Source organism: Schistocerca piceifrons, chromosome 4 (assembly GCF_021461385.2).
Source record: "Schistocerca piceifrons isolate TAMUIC-IGC-003096 chromosome 4, iqSchPice1.1, whole genome shotgun sequence".
Taxonomy (NCBI): Eukaryota; Metazoa; Arthropoda; class Insecta; order Orthoptera; family Acrididae; genus Schistocerca; species Schistocerca piceifrons.
In genome coordinates, this window is record NC_060141.1 from 303,201,903 (window position 1) to 303,216,048 (window position 14,146).

General features: G+C 51.7%; 1 protein-coding gene across 1 annotated transcript in view; it reads right to left on the minus strand.

The window, feature by feature from the left end:
• Window positions 1-14,146, minus strand: part of LOC124795404 — a 332,223-nt gene that overhangs the window by 82,821 nt on the left and 235,256 nt on the right. Inside the window, exon 6 of the mRNA XM_047259426.1 lies at window positions 12,774-13,592. Coding sequence (XP_047115382.1) covers window positions 12,774-13,592 — 819 coding nt within the window. The remainder of the gene's footprint in view (window positions 1-12,773; window positions 13,593-14,146) is intronic.

Genomic DNA, 14,146 nt, shown 5'->3' on the forward strand with positions numbered 1-14,146 from the left:
ATAAACCGAACACTGGTCGGGAAGTCGAAATCGATTTGGGGTGTCGCCAGCAACATAGGCACTCCCTACACCTAACGATGTTTTCGAGCCATCAGTGTAAATAAATGCGGTTTGCTTCATTTGTGCACATAGAGCAGAAAATGCCCGACGATAAACAAGTGAAGGGGTACCATCCTTGGGAAATTGACAAAGGTCACGGAGCAGGCAGATCCGGGGATGGAGCCAAGGCAAGCGCTGTACCCCAAGTTGTCAAGAAAGTTTTAGGAAAGCGGAAGGAAAGAGAATGGAGCAGTTGACAGAAGCGGTAGTAGGGAGGAAGGGCGGCCTGCATACCCTAAATCCAACGAGGCGTCGACAAAAATGCCATGGGCCGGATTAGCAGGCCTGGAAGACAGATGGCTAGCATAACGATTCGCAAGGACAGCTCGCCGATTGGACAGCGTAGGTTCAGCAGCCTCAGCGAAAAGGCTTTCCACAGGGCTGGTGCAAAAACATCCAGACACTAAACGTAATACACGGTGGTGGATAGAGTCGAGACGCAGAAGAATAGACTGCAGAACAGGAGTAAACTATGCTTCCATAGGCCAACTTCGAGCGAACTAAGACGCGATAGAGGCAGAGAAGGACCACTCGGCCCGCTCCCCAGAAGGTACCATTCAGGACATGGAGGGTGTTGAGGGATCGCAGACATCGAGCCGAAAGATAGGAAACGTGGGAGGACAAGCACAGTTTTCTGTCAAAAATAAGACCCAAGAATTTAGCGACGTCCGAAAACGGAAGGTTGACATGTCCTAGATGTAAGGAGGGTGGAAGAAACTCCGTACGACGCCAAAAATTAACACAAACGGTCTTACTGGGAGAAAAGCGGAAGCCGGTTTCGATGCTCCAAGAGTGGAGGCGATCGAGACATCCTTGAAGACGTCGTTCAAGAAGGCTGGTCAGTTGAGAGCTGTAGTAGATCGCAAAATCGTCCACAAAGAGTGAGCCCGAGACATCAGGAAGGGGAGAATCCAAAATGGGATTTATAGCAATGGCAAATAGTAAAACACTTAGCACGGAGCCCTGGGGTACCCCATTTTCTCGGGAGGAAGTACGGGAGAGAGTAGTGTTCAGCCGCACTCTACATGGGCGCTCTGCCATTAATTCATAAAGAAAAAGTGGCAGCCGACCTCGAAAGCCCCAAGAAAACAGTGTGCCGAGGATGCCTGTCCTCCAACAGGTATCGTATGCTCTCTCCAGATAAATATTGCTACCGTTTGGCGTTTCCGGAGACAATTGTTCATGATATAAGTGGAGAGAGCAACAAGATGGTCAACTGCAGAACGATGCTTTCGGAAACCGCATTGGGCAGGTGTTAAAGGACTGCGGGACTCCAGCCACCACGCTAAACGGCAATTCACCATACGCTCCAAAACTTTACATACACTACTCGTGAGAGAAATGGGGCGATAGCTAGAGGGGAGATGTTTGTCCTTTCCAGGTTTCGGAACAGGAACGATGATAGCTTCCCGCCATCGTCTGGGAAAAGTACTGTCGGTCCAAATTCGATTATAAAGGCGAAGGAGGTAACGCAGACTATGGGTTGATAAATGCAGCAACATTTGGATGTGGATACCATCCGGTCCTGGGGCGGAGGAGCGAGAAGAAGAGAGTGCATGTTGGAGTTCCCGCATGGAGAAGACAGTATTATAGCTTTCGCAATTTTGAGAGGTTGCACTTCCTCTGCACGTTTCTTCGGGAGAAAGGCTGGCAGGTAATTTGAAGAGCTCGAAATCTCAGCAAAGAGTTCACCCAATGAGTTAGAAAATGCGACGGGGTCCACTAACGTATCACGCGCGACATTGAGCCCAGAGACCGGGGAGAAACTAGGCGCGCCTGATAACCGTCGAATCCGACTCCGAACTTCCGAGGAGGGAGTGAAGGTGTTAAATGAGCTAGTAAAGAATTTCCAGTTTCCCTTCTTGCTATCACAGATTACGCGACGGCACCGCGCTCGGAACTGCTTATAGTGGATACAGTTGTCCAAAGTAGGATGGTGGCGGAAAACGCGAACAGCACGTCGCCGCTCACGTATTGCGTCACGGCATGCCGCGTTCCACCAAGGAACTGTGGGGCGCCGGGGCAATGCGGAGGTGCGTGGTATTGAACGTTCCGCAGCTGTAAGAATTACGTCTGTAATATGTGTGATCTCATCGTCGACACTAGGAAAGTGACGGTCATCGAATGTCGGTAGAGACGAAAAAAGTGTCCAATCGGCTTGGGCAAATTTCCATTGTCGCGGGCGCAAATATGGCAGTTGAGGCTGCAGTCTAGGGACACATGGAAAGTGGTCACTCGATTGTGTATCATCAAGGGCGAACCATTAGAAGCGCCGAGCTGGCGGAACAGTACCGACCGAAAGGTCCAAATGTGAGAAATTTGTCGTGGAGGCAGACAAAAATGTAGGGTCCCCAGTGTTGAGGCAAACTAGATCCGCTTGGTGGAAGACGTCTATCAAAACTGAGCCACACGGACAAGGATGTGGAGATCCCGAAAGCGGGTGGTGGGTAATTGAAGTCCCGAACCAGGAAATAGGTGGGATGGAAGCTGACCAAGAAGATGAAGGAAATCAGCTCGTGCCATTGGTGTGGACAATGGAATGTATACAGTACAAAGAGAGAACATGTATCCGGAAAGGGTAAGACGGACGGCGACAGCTTGGAAGGAAGTGTTTAAGGGGATTGGATGATAATGGAGAGTTTCATGGAGAAGAATCCTGAGTCCTCCACGTGCTAGAGTGCCTTCAACAGAGGGGAGATCATATCGGACTGACTGAAAATGGGGGAAAACAAAGCAGTCGTGGGGCCATAGCAGACAGAAGATGCCCCGCGAGTAGGATCGTAAGAGGATCGACAATTCATCCCGATTGGCTCGAATGCCGCGGATATTCCAGTGGATAATGGACATATGGTGAACAGAAAATGGAGGAATGTGACCAAGGCTGCCGTCAACTCAACGACTGCTCAGAGCTTGCGACCGGCAGCATGGAATGGCATTCAGCCAAAGGCAGAAGATCCTAGTCCATAGGTTGTGCAGGAGCAGCTCCTGCCACCAGCGATCGGCCTGTTGATCAGCCGCCAGCAGTGCGCCTCGGCGACACAGAAGACGGCCGAGGGCGGCTACCGCCAGGTGGTGCTGTAGATGAGACACGCCTTCGCGGAGAAGCAGAGGAACTGGGTTTCTTATTAGCCTTCTTGGAAACATGATATTTAGATGAAGGAGGAACCGATGGTTGTGAAGTTGGGGTACGTAAAATATCTTCACGAGTATGCTCTTTTTTCGGAGTCTTGGTGTCTGACTTTTGGGCTCGAGATTTAGCAGAACCCGATGAAGGGTGAGCCATAGAGTGAGCAGGCGAAAGTGGGGAGGCTGAAAGGCCGATCCTTGAGCTGGCCGATCTGACGACCGTGGCACTGAAGGTGGGATCGCAAGTCTGCGTGGCCGCCTCCTTTGTTGGCCAAGGAGTCAAAGACAGTGCTGTATTTTCCTGTCTGAGGCACGGTGGGTTTTCGACTGGCGAATAATTTTCGAGCAGCAAAGGTCGACACCTTTTCCTTCACTCTGATTTCCTGAATGAGCTTTTCGTCTTTAAAAATGGGGCAATCTCGAGAGAAAGCAGCGTGGTCACCCATACAGTTGATGCAATGAGGGGATGGAGGTGGACAAGCACCCTCATGGGCATCCTTGCCACATGTAACATTTAGCCGGGTTGGAACAGGACTGGCTAGTGTGATTGAACCGCTGACACGCGTAGGGTTTGGGATGTAAGGGCGAACAGAAAGTATCTCATAGCCTGCTTTGATTTTCGATGGAAGTTGAACTTTGTCAAATGTCAAGAAGACAGTACCGGCTGGAATGATGATCGTGTCAACCCTTTTCAGACTATGAACAGCCGTTACGCCCTGGTCAGACAGGTAGTGCTGAATTTCCTCGTCAGACAATCCGTCGAGGGAGCGTGTACGAACGACCCCACGTGAGGAATTGAAAGTGCGGTGCGGTTCCACCTGGACAGGAAAGGTGTGTAACAGTGAAGAACGCAGCAATTTTTGTTGCTGGAGGCCACTTACTGTTTCTAACAACAAGGTGCCATTTCGTACTCTGGAACAAGACTTTACAGGACCTACAATTGCGTCGACACCTTTCTGAATAATGAAAGGGTTGACCATGGAGAAGTCATGACCTTCATCAGACCAAGAAACAAGGAACGATGGAAGGACTGTCTGTGGCTGAGACTCATTGAACTTTCGCAATGGTTTCCTCATCTTCTAATACGTCTGCTCACAAGCGTAAGTATCCCCCATGATTACCGGCGTCTCCGATGGCGCGCTCCTTCCTTGTGGGGGGCCTCTCAGAGGGCACTCCCACCTTAGGTGATTGTTCATACCTGAGGTCACACCTCCCGAGAAACCAACAGAAGGACCAATCGGAACTTTCGGAAGGTATCAGCTCAGGTAATCACCCCTCCTTGGGCCTGGCCGTTACCAGGGGGTACGTACGTGTCCTACCTGTCTACCCGGGGCGGGGAATTACGCATTACCCCGTCACCAGCTACGCGTGGAAATTCGTGGGTCGGCCTTCAGACACGCACAGGGAGGAAAAAAGAGAAAGGGAAAAAACAAAGGGAAAGGAACAGAAGTCTCGAACGCCACAGCAGAGAAAAGGGCAAAGAGAACAGGTAAGGAAAAGAGAAGGATAAAGGAAGGCCAAAGGAAGGGCAAAGACTTAAGTGGAGAAAGCAAAGAATTTGCTACAGTTTTGAGCGTCCGTCTCTGGATGTAGGCACAAAACATACTCCCAGAGGGGAAGGAAAGAGGCGGAGGTGAGGGGTGGGGTGAAGATGGGGGATGGGGAAAGATGCGGAAAGGGAAGGTATGCAGCCCGGAAAGGAAGGAAGGCCACATTAGCACGGGGTCCCTTGCTCGCTACGCATGTATCTACAAGAGAGTTGTGTACCCCCCTGGGGGGGGGGAGTTTTTTTTTGGTGCGGTTTAAGGGCGCTCAACTACTGAGGTCATTGGCGCCCAGTCACAGTTGTTAGAGCACATGGAATCTAGTAAAACTCGAGGGGAGGGGGGGGGACACCAGAAAGTCCTGACAAAGATACAGATAACATAAGTAAAAAAGATGTCTTTGGACAAGCCAGTCAAAGTTATAAAACTTTGAACACTAGCAGCTGCTCGAGCGTCATCAGCTAAAATATCCGGTAAAGTAGATGGCAGGGACAGGACAACACGAGATTGACTAAAGCGGGGACACGACAATAAAACATGGCGCACTGAGAATGCTTGACCACAAGGGCACTGCGGGGCTGGGTCACCGGAGAGCACATAGCGGTGGCTAAACCTGCAATGCCGAATCCGTAACCTGGTCAGAAGGACCTCTTCTCGCCGAGATGGTCAGGAGTAGGTTGTCGAAGCAGTTGGGAGCGGTTTTACTGCCCGGAGCTTGTTTCCTTGGAGGGATGACCAAGCATCCCACCACAACGATACAAGCCTCTTACAAACAACCCCACGAACGTCAGATGACAGGACACAATGTGAGGCTGGCCGAGGCAGGAGGACTGCAGCCTTGGTTGCAGCATCTGCAGCCTCATTCCCAGGCACTCCTACATGTCCAGGAACCCACAGAAAGCTGACAGGAGAACCATTATCAGCGAAAGAATGGAGGGACTGCTGGATCTGTTGAACCAAGGGATGGACCAGATAGGGAACTCCAAGGCTCTGAAGAGCACTGAGGGAATCAGAGCAGAGTACATACGATAAATGGCGGTGGCGGCGGGCATACAGAACGGCCTGATTGAGAGCAAAAAGCTCGGCCGTAAAGCTGGAACATTGGTCGAGGAGCCGGTATTTAAAGGTGGCGGCCCCTACGACAAAGGCACAGCCGACACCATCGTCAATTTTGGAGCCATCGGTGTAAATAAAGGTGTGACCGGTAAGTCGAGCATGAAGTTCGACAAACCGTGAGCAATACACTGCAGCCTGAGTACCCTCCTTCGGGAGTGAGCTGAGGTCGAGATAAATATGAACCGGAGCCTGGAGCCAAGGTGGTGTCGGGCTCTCACCCTCTCTGAAGGTGGTAGGGAGGGCAAAATCCAAATGTCGAAGCAGGCGACGGAAGCGGACTCCAGGAGGCAGCAGGGCAGACACATACAACCCGTACTGACGGTCGAGAGAATCGGCGAAGGAGGACTGGTAAGAGGGGTGGTCGGGCATTGACAACAGCCGGCAGGCATACCAACACAGCAGTACGTTACACCGGTAGGTCAATGGTAATTCGACAGCTTCAGCATAAAGACTCTCGACAGGACTAGTGTAGAAGGCTCTGGTCGCAAGACGTATTCCCCGATGGTGGATGGAGTTGAGCTGGCGTAAGAGGGATGGCCGAGCGGACGAGTAGACGCAGCTCCCATAATCCAGTTTTGATCGGACTATGGACGATACAAGAGAAGCAGGACAGTGCGATCCGCTCCCCAAGATGAACAGCTAAGAACTCTGAGGACATTAAGGGAACGTGTACAACGGGCCGCCAAATAAGAGACATGTGGAGACCAACACAGTTTCCTGTCCAATGTGAGCCCTAGAAACTTAGTTGTTTCCACGAATGGGAGAACAACGGGACCGAGATGTAAGGATGGCGGAAGGAACGCTTTATATCGCCAAAAGTTGATACAAACCGTCTTCTCTTCAGAGAACAGGAAGCCATTTGCCACGCTCCATGAGTATAGGCTGTCTATACAATGCTGAAGGCAGCGCTCCAGGAGGCATGTTCTCTGGGCACTGCAGTAGATCGCGAAGTCATCGACAAAGAGAGAGTATGAGACATTAGGTGGAATGCAATCCATAATTGGATTGATCGCAATGGCAAAAAGGGCTACGCTGAAGACGGAGCCCTGAGGCACTCCGTTCTCCTGGAGGAAGACGTCGGACAAGGCGGAACCCACACATACCCTAAACTTTCGATCCGTTAAAAAGGAATCAACAAAAAGGGGCAGGCGACCGTGTAGGCCCCACCTGTGCATAGTGTGGAGGATACCTCCTCTCCAACAGGTATCATAAGCCTTCTCCAAATCGAAGAACACGGCTACCGTTTGGCGCCTTCGCAAAAAGTTGTTCATTATGTATGTCAACTAGGTCACAACCGGTCAACAGCGGAGCAGCGGCGACGAAAGCCGCATTGGACATTGGTAAGGAGCCGTCGAGATTCAAGAATCCAGACTAACCGAGCATTAACCATGCGCTCCATCACCTTACAGACACAGCTTGTAAGGGAAATGGGGCGGTAACTAGAAGGAAGGTGTTTATCCTTCCCGGGTTTGGGTATAGGAACAACGACGGCGTCACGCCAATGCATGGGGACCTGACCTTCGGTCCAGATGCGATTGTAGGTACGAAGAAGGAAGCTTTTGCCCACCGGAGAAAGGTGTGCCAGCATCTGAACGTGAATGGCATCTGGCCCCGGAGCAGAGGACCGGGACAGTTCAAGCACACTTTCGAGGTCCCGCATAGTAAACGGGGCATTATAAGTTTCCAGATTCAGCGAGTGGAAGTAAGTTCGCCGAGCCTCTTCTGCTTCCTTCCTGGGAAGGAAGGCAGGGTGGTAATGGGCGGAGCTTGAAACCTCCGCGAAAAACCGGCCGAAGGCGTTGGAGACAGCCACAGGATCGACAAGGACCTCATTACCTGCGGTCAGGCCAGGTACCGAGGAGTGGGCCTTAATGCCCGACAACCGGCGCAGGCCACCCCAGACGACAGAAGAGGGAGTAGAACTGTTGAAGGAGCTGGTGAAAGAGGTCCAACAAGCTTTTTGCTGTCTTTGATGACTACGCATTGCGCTCGGAGTCGTTTGTATCCAATACAATTCGCCAACGTAGGATGGCGGCGAAAGGTGCGTAAAGCACGTCGTCGAGCACGGATAGCGTCTCTACAAGCCTCATTCCACCAGGGGACAGAAACGCGACTTGAAGAAGAGGTAGTACGAGGAATGGAACGTTTGGCAGCATTGATGATGACAGCCGTGAGGTATTCGACCTGGCTGTCACAACTGAGAAAATCGTGGTCCGGAAAGGTCGTCAGGGAGGCATTAAGTCCCCAGTCAGCTTTCGGTATGTTCCAGCTCGAAGGACGTGGGTATGGGGTGTGGTGCAGGAGACTAACGACACAGGGGAAGTGGTCGCTCGAATAGGTGTCAGAAAGGACATACCACTCGAACCGACGGGCAAGAGTGGTAGAACAGATCGAGAGGTCCAAGTGGGAGTAGGTATGAGTAGAGTCCGAGAGGGAAGTCGCGGCGCCAGTATTGAGGCAGACAAGATTGAGATGGTTGAAGACATCCGCCAAGAGTGAGCCTCTTTGACAGGATGCAGGAGAGCACCAAAGGGGATGATGGGCATTGAAGTTGCCAAACAATAAAAACGGCGGAGGAAGCTGAACAATCAGGTGCATCATGTCAGCCCGACTAACTGCGGATGACGATGGAGTGTAGATGGTACAAACTGAAAAAGTAAAAGCAGAAAGAGTAATACAGACAGCTATTGCTTCGAGTGGGGTGGTCAATGGGATGGGATGGGATGGTAATAGACATCGTCCCAAACGAGCAACATGACCCCACAATGAGCTGGGATACCGTCCACAGGGGTGAGGTCATACCGCTCCGAGGTATAGTGGGTCAAGGCAATACGGTCTATCGGGCGCAACTTGGTTTCCTGGAGACCAAGGACGAGCGGACAGTGCAGGCGGAGGAGCAGTTGTAATTCCTCCCGATTAGATCGAATACCTCTCATGTTCCAATGTAACAAGGCCATCGCTAGTCACAAAAGAGGGGAAAAGAGACGGGGGAAGAGCTGGTCACCTTGACGGCCGCGGAGGGCCAGGTTTCGAGGGAACAACGCTACAACCGGCGGGAGGCGGATCCTGTTCCATCAAGTCTTCGCCAGCTGCGGCCGCTGTCCCGGGTTGTGTAGGAGGGGCAGCATCATTTGCCGATAAGAGGCCAGCTGAGCGCCTGGCAGCCGAGCGTCCCGGCGAAACAGGACGGCCGGGAGCAGCGACTCACGGATGGAGCGTCAGATGAAACGCGCCGGGGTGGAGAGGGGGATAGAGACTACTACTTGGAGGCCTTCTTGGAAGTCTGAGGAGGCACAGGGATGGTGAGCTGGACCCGAAGAAGGTCCTCACGCGCGGGGGTCCCCGATGGACGCCGGAGAAGAGGATCGCTTCTCAGGCGGCGGGGGGGGGGGGGGAGGAGGAGGGGGAGGAGGAGGGGGAGGAGGAGGGGGAGGAGGAGGAGGAGGAGGAGGAGGAGGAGGAGGAGGAGGAGGAGGAAGGGTGGCCCCTGGGGCAGAGGGGGCGGGGGCAGTGGGGGAGGAGGATTTGGAAGGGAGGGATTTGGGAGGCGGAGGCATAGACCCCGGATGGGGGGAGGAGGTGGAGGGGGAACAGGATAGGGGTGAGGATACTGTGGAAGGAGTGGACACGACTGAGGCAAACGAAGTGGTCAACGTCACGGGATGGAGGCGGTCATACTTCTTCCTGGCCTCAGAATAAGAGAGACGATCCAAAGTTTTGAGTTCTTGAATCTTCTTCTCCTTCTGATACGCGGGGCAGTCTAAGGATATAGGCGAGTGGATGCCAGGACAATTAACGCACCGAGGTGGTGGGGTGCATGTATGTTCCTCACGAAGAGGACGTCCACAATCGCCACAAAGGGGCTCAGCCTCACACCGTGACATGTGCCCAAAGCGGAAACACCGAAAACAGCACATAGGAGGTGGGACGTAAGGTCGCAAGTCGCACTGGTAGCACATCACCTTTACCTTCTCCAGGAGAATGTCCCTCTCGAAGGCGAGGATAAAGGCCCCGGTGTAGATGCGACGGTCTTTGGGGCCGCGCTGGACTCGCCGGACTCGCCGGACGAAATGCACGCCTCGGCGCTCCAGGTTGGCCCTGAGCTCCTCATCAGATTGCAGCAGGAGGTCCCGATGAAAAATAACCCCCTGCGTCCTATTCAGTGCCAGATGCGGTACAATGGACACTGGGATGTCCCCTAGTCGGTCGCACGCCTGGAGCGCCGCCGACTGTGTGGCGGAGGTGGTCTTTATAAGAACGGACCCCGAACGCATTTTACTGAGAGCCTCGATTTCCCCGAAGATGTCCGTGATGTGCTGAACAAAGAACATGGGCTTGGAGGTGGCGAACATCCCCCATCGGTTCGAGAACAGACCAAATAGTGGGGGAAGTACTTCGCCCCAAGCCGGCGGGCCTGTCCTTCCTCCCAGGGAGTGGCCAAGGGGGAAAGGGCAGGAGAACCAGAACCAGAGACAGTACCTTTTCTTTTGAAAGACTCGGCCACAGAGCGACTTGATACATGTTGACATTTCATCTACGAAACGTCCGTCCTGATACCACCCACTCTGACCAGGGACTCTCCCCACGGGCGCCACCCAGCCTCAGCAAGGGCCACCTGGCAGGATGACCGTTGCTGGGAGTAGTCCTGATGCCCCAAGGAGACGGGCTTCTACTCCTTGGCCGACGTGGCGAGGGTGCAGCTCAGGTATCGGCAGTACGATCCCTGTGTTGTCAGGGGGCTACAACCTAGAGGGTACATGACGACCCCACCACAACGGGCTGGCTACCATGCTGGATTTCTGGTGCCATGGAAAGTCCATCATGATCGTAGGTGCAGATGGGGATGCACTATGGGCGTAACTTGTACAACCCATCAGGCATTTAGGCCCAATTTGAGGAATAGTGGGTTTGGTTACAACGCCGTTACAATGCTGAGTGCCAAGGTCTTAGTGCACTGAGGACCAGTGGTACACCACGTAAGGTGTCCTTCCCCAAAACGCTCGTACTTCTGTAGAATTTTGAAAAATGGAGGTCAAACCCCAAGGGGCACCATCACATGGAAGGCCGAAACGGTTGAAACTCCTTTTAGTCGCCTCTTACGACAGGCAGGAATACCTTGGGCCTATCCTTACCCTGGACCCGCAGGGGGGGGGGGAAGTGGTGGTGTGGGTGCCACCACAGTGCCTTAGTTGTTGGGGGTCTTTATTTTTAGGTTTGTGACGCTGCTCTGTATATTTTCCTGACTGGGAGGGTTTGACTGATTCAGTCTCACAGACCAAGGAAGATCTTTAAGCCATATAACCAGCTACTTCTGGTTGCTTCAGCCACTGACGATTGTCAGTTTGGCCACTGGTAGGAACCTGGGATGAAAGTGTCCAAAGGGATCCCTTCCTGGAGAGAGGAGCCGAAGAAGTTACTATTCCAGCTGAGAACTGGGAACTGACGTCTACGATGGCTGGGGCAGTAGGTTGTGCAGGATGAACAGGGAGGAAAGTGCCCCCACCAGAAAGTGGGCATGTGGAGTCTGGCAGCTCAGAGCCAACTTTACGCTGTGGAACAGAAGATTTTAGAACCATTGCCTTAGTGGCAGCATAGACTGACATATGCACAGGATGCAGCCTCTCATATTCTCTTAGCCTCAGTGCAGGTGAGTCGGTCCAGGGCCTTGTATTCCATTATTTTCCTTTCTTTCTGGAGACTCCTGCAATCTGGCGAGCAAGGCGAATGGTGCTCTCTGTAGTTGACACAGATGGGAGGCAGGGCACAGGGAGTATTGGGATATGAAGGACATCCCATCAGGTGACGCTGGAAGTTCAGGAGGAAGACACGACCAAACTTCCAGCACTTAAATCATTGCATCAGGGAGGGAAGACAATTACCTTGACCTTCTTGGGTAATGTGTCACACTCTAAGGCGAAGATGAAGGCCCAAGTGGCAACCTGATTATCTATCAAATCCCAGTGTGCACGCTGGATGAAATGGACACCTCGCCCCCTCTAAACTGGTGCACAGCTCATCGCAGACTGCAAAAAAATGTCCCTACAAAATTTGATACCCTGGACCATATTTAAGCTCTTATGGGGCCATGATGGAAACAAACATCCCCAACCTTGTCACAAGCGAGTAATACCCATGACTGGGCAGAGGATGCTGTTTTTATCAGATCCGACCATGAGCCCATTTTGGACAAGCTCCACTCCGACCAGGGGCCCTCCCCACGGGCGCCACCCAGCCACAGCAAAGGTCACCTGGCAGGATTTCCATTGCCTTGAGTCCCGATTCCCCAGGGTGATGGGCATCTACTCCTTGGCACAAGTGGGGAGTTAACGGCGCAGGCATCAGCAGAGCGATTCCTGTGTGTTCAGGGGGCTACAACCAACAGGATACATGGAGACCCCACCACTACAGACTGGCTACCGAACTGGATATCAGGCGCAAACAACCTAAGAAGTCCATTATAGTCTCGTCAGCGCAGAAAGCGATATGGCACTGAGGATGGATGAAAACGCACCCAGGAGGGTGACCTCATCTAGCAGCAGGAGAATGAAGGATGCGAGAGGTCTCAGCGCAGGATGGACACTGTGCCACGTAAGGCGCCCTTCCCCAATTGGCTCGTTCTTCACGGAAAGTTCGAGGAATTGAGGTCAAACCCCACAAGGGACCATCACATAAAGGCCGAAACGTGAGAAACTCCTTGAAGTCGCATCTTACGACAGGCAGGAATACCTCAGGCCTATTCTAATCCCTGGACCCACAGGGGTACACTCGGGATAGGTGCACTGCTGTCATCAACTGATCACAGAGCTTCCTGAGCAGGATTTTTTCCGTTTCTTTTTATATTAGGGTTTAACTTACTATGACGTGAATATAGTAAACTGAATCACTTACCTTTGGGAGTTCCTGCGCATGTTTGATGTGTATACCGCCGACCTCCACAACAGCTGGAACAATTGGTCGCGGAGGATTCAAAGATGGGTGTGAATTGACGAAAAGCATACTAGTACTTTTTGCTATTTCTTGTAAAGGAGGGAGACTGTCGCCAAAGTACTTCCTGACTATCTTATTTGTAGGTTTGTCCATGTACTGGTAAAAAAATAACTTGCTATAGGTCACATACCATGCGTTTCTCAGACGCTCAAAGAAGTTCATGTGGTCACTGACCAGTAGAAACATGTGTGGCAAATACGACGGATTTTCAGGTAAACCAAAACTATCCGGATTCCACGGCATAAAGACAGAAGAAATTAGTCCAATGTTGGGTGCCTGAAATTTGTAGACGAAGGGCAGCATACAGTCAGTCGTGAATGGCTCAGTGAAGATTAGATCGTATTTTTCATTTGACTTCATTAGCTGTTGCATTGGGGGGAACTGCAGCAGCTTATCACACGCATGCACTGTGAGGCTTTCGAGTAGTTTCAATGTTACCAAAGGATCATCTCTACCAAACGTATCGTATATGGGAATTCCATTCACGACGGAAGGCAGAGAACCGACCAGGCTTATGTCAGTGTAGTTTGGTACAGGCTTCGCTTGAGGGAAGTGGCTGTAGACAAACACCTCGTGGCCTTTGGCAGCGAGCGCCTTCATCACCTCCTCGAACATTATAAAGTGGCTCTTTCCTGGATAATTGAACAGACCCAGAATGCGGGCAGCATTCGATTCTCCATGTAGCACTGCCACTGTAATCACCAGGAAAATGTACTGCATCTGCAAAAAAAATATGGATGGCTATAGTAGGAATTCATGTTCAGCTAAAATATCGTCAGTAAAAAGTAAGTCATGTCAAAAGATATCCCTAAATTTAAATTATTTGCTCAACATACTTTTAGCTTAAGACACTAACCCCTATCGTGATGGTTTGTGGGGCACGCAACTGCGCTGTCATCAGCGCCCATATAAAGTCCTAATCTTTAAACAGTCCAATTTTAGTCACTTTGACGGATGACGACGATTACGATGATGAACTGGTGAGGGCAACACAAACACCCAGTCCTCGGGCAGAGTGAATCCCCAACCCAGACTAACCACTGTCTTTGCAATATTTTGCAGGAAGGCGTTGGGTCATGTACCTCACGAAATGGTAATAGATAACGTCGTCTGAGGATAGAGTCTTCACCTGAAGCGAATTGTTATCTACTCGTATCTTGGTTGCAGGAAACGAGCGCTAGTTCAGGAAGATAGTGTGGCTGTGTTAGTGATTACCTGTTCTGTAAGCAGAAAGGTTTCATTCACTTGTTGTGAATGCTATGTATATATTTTAA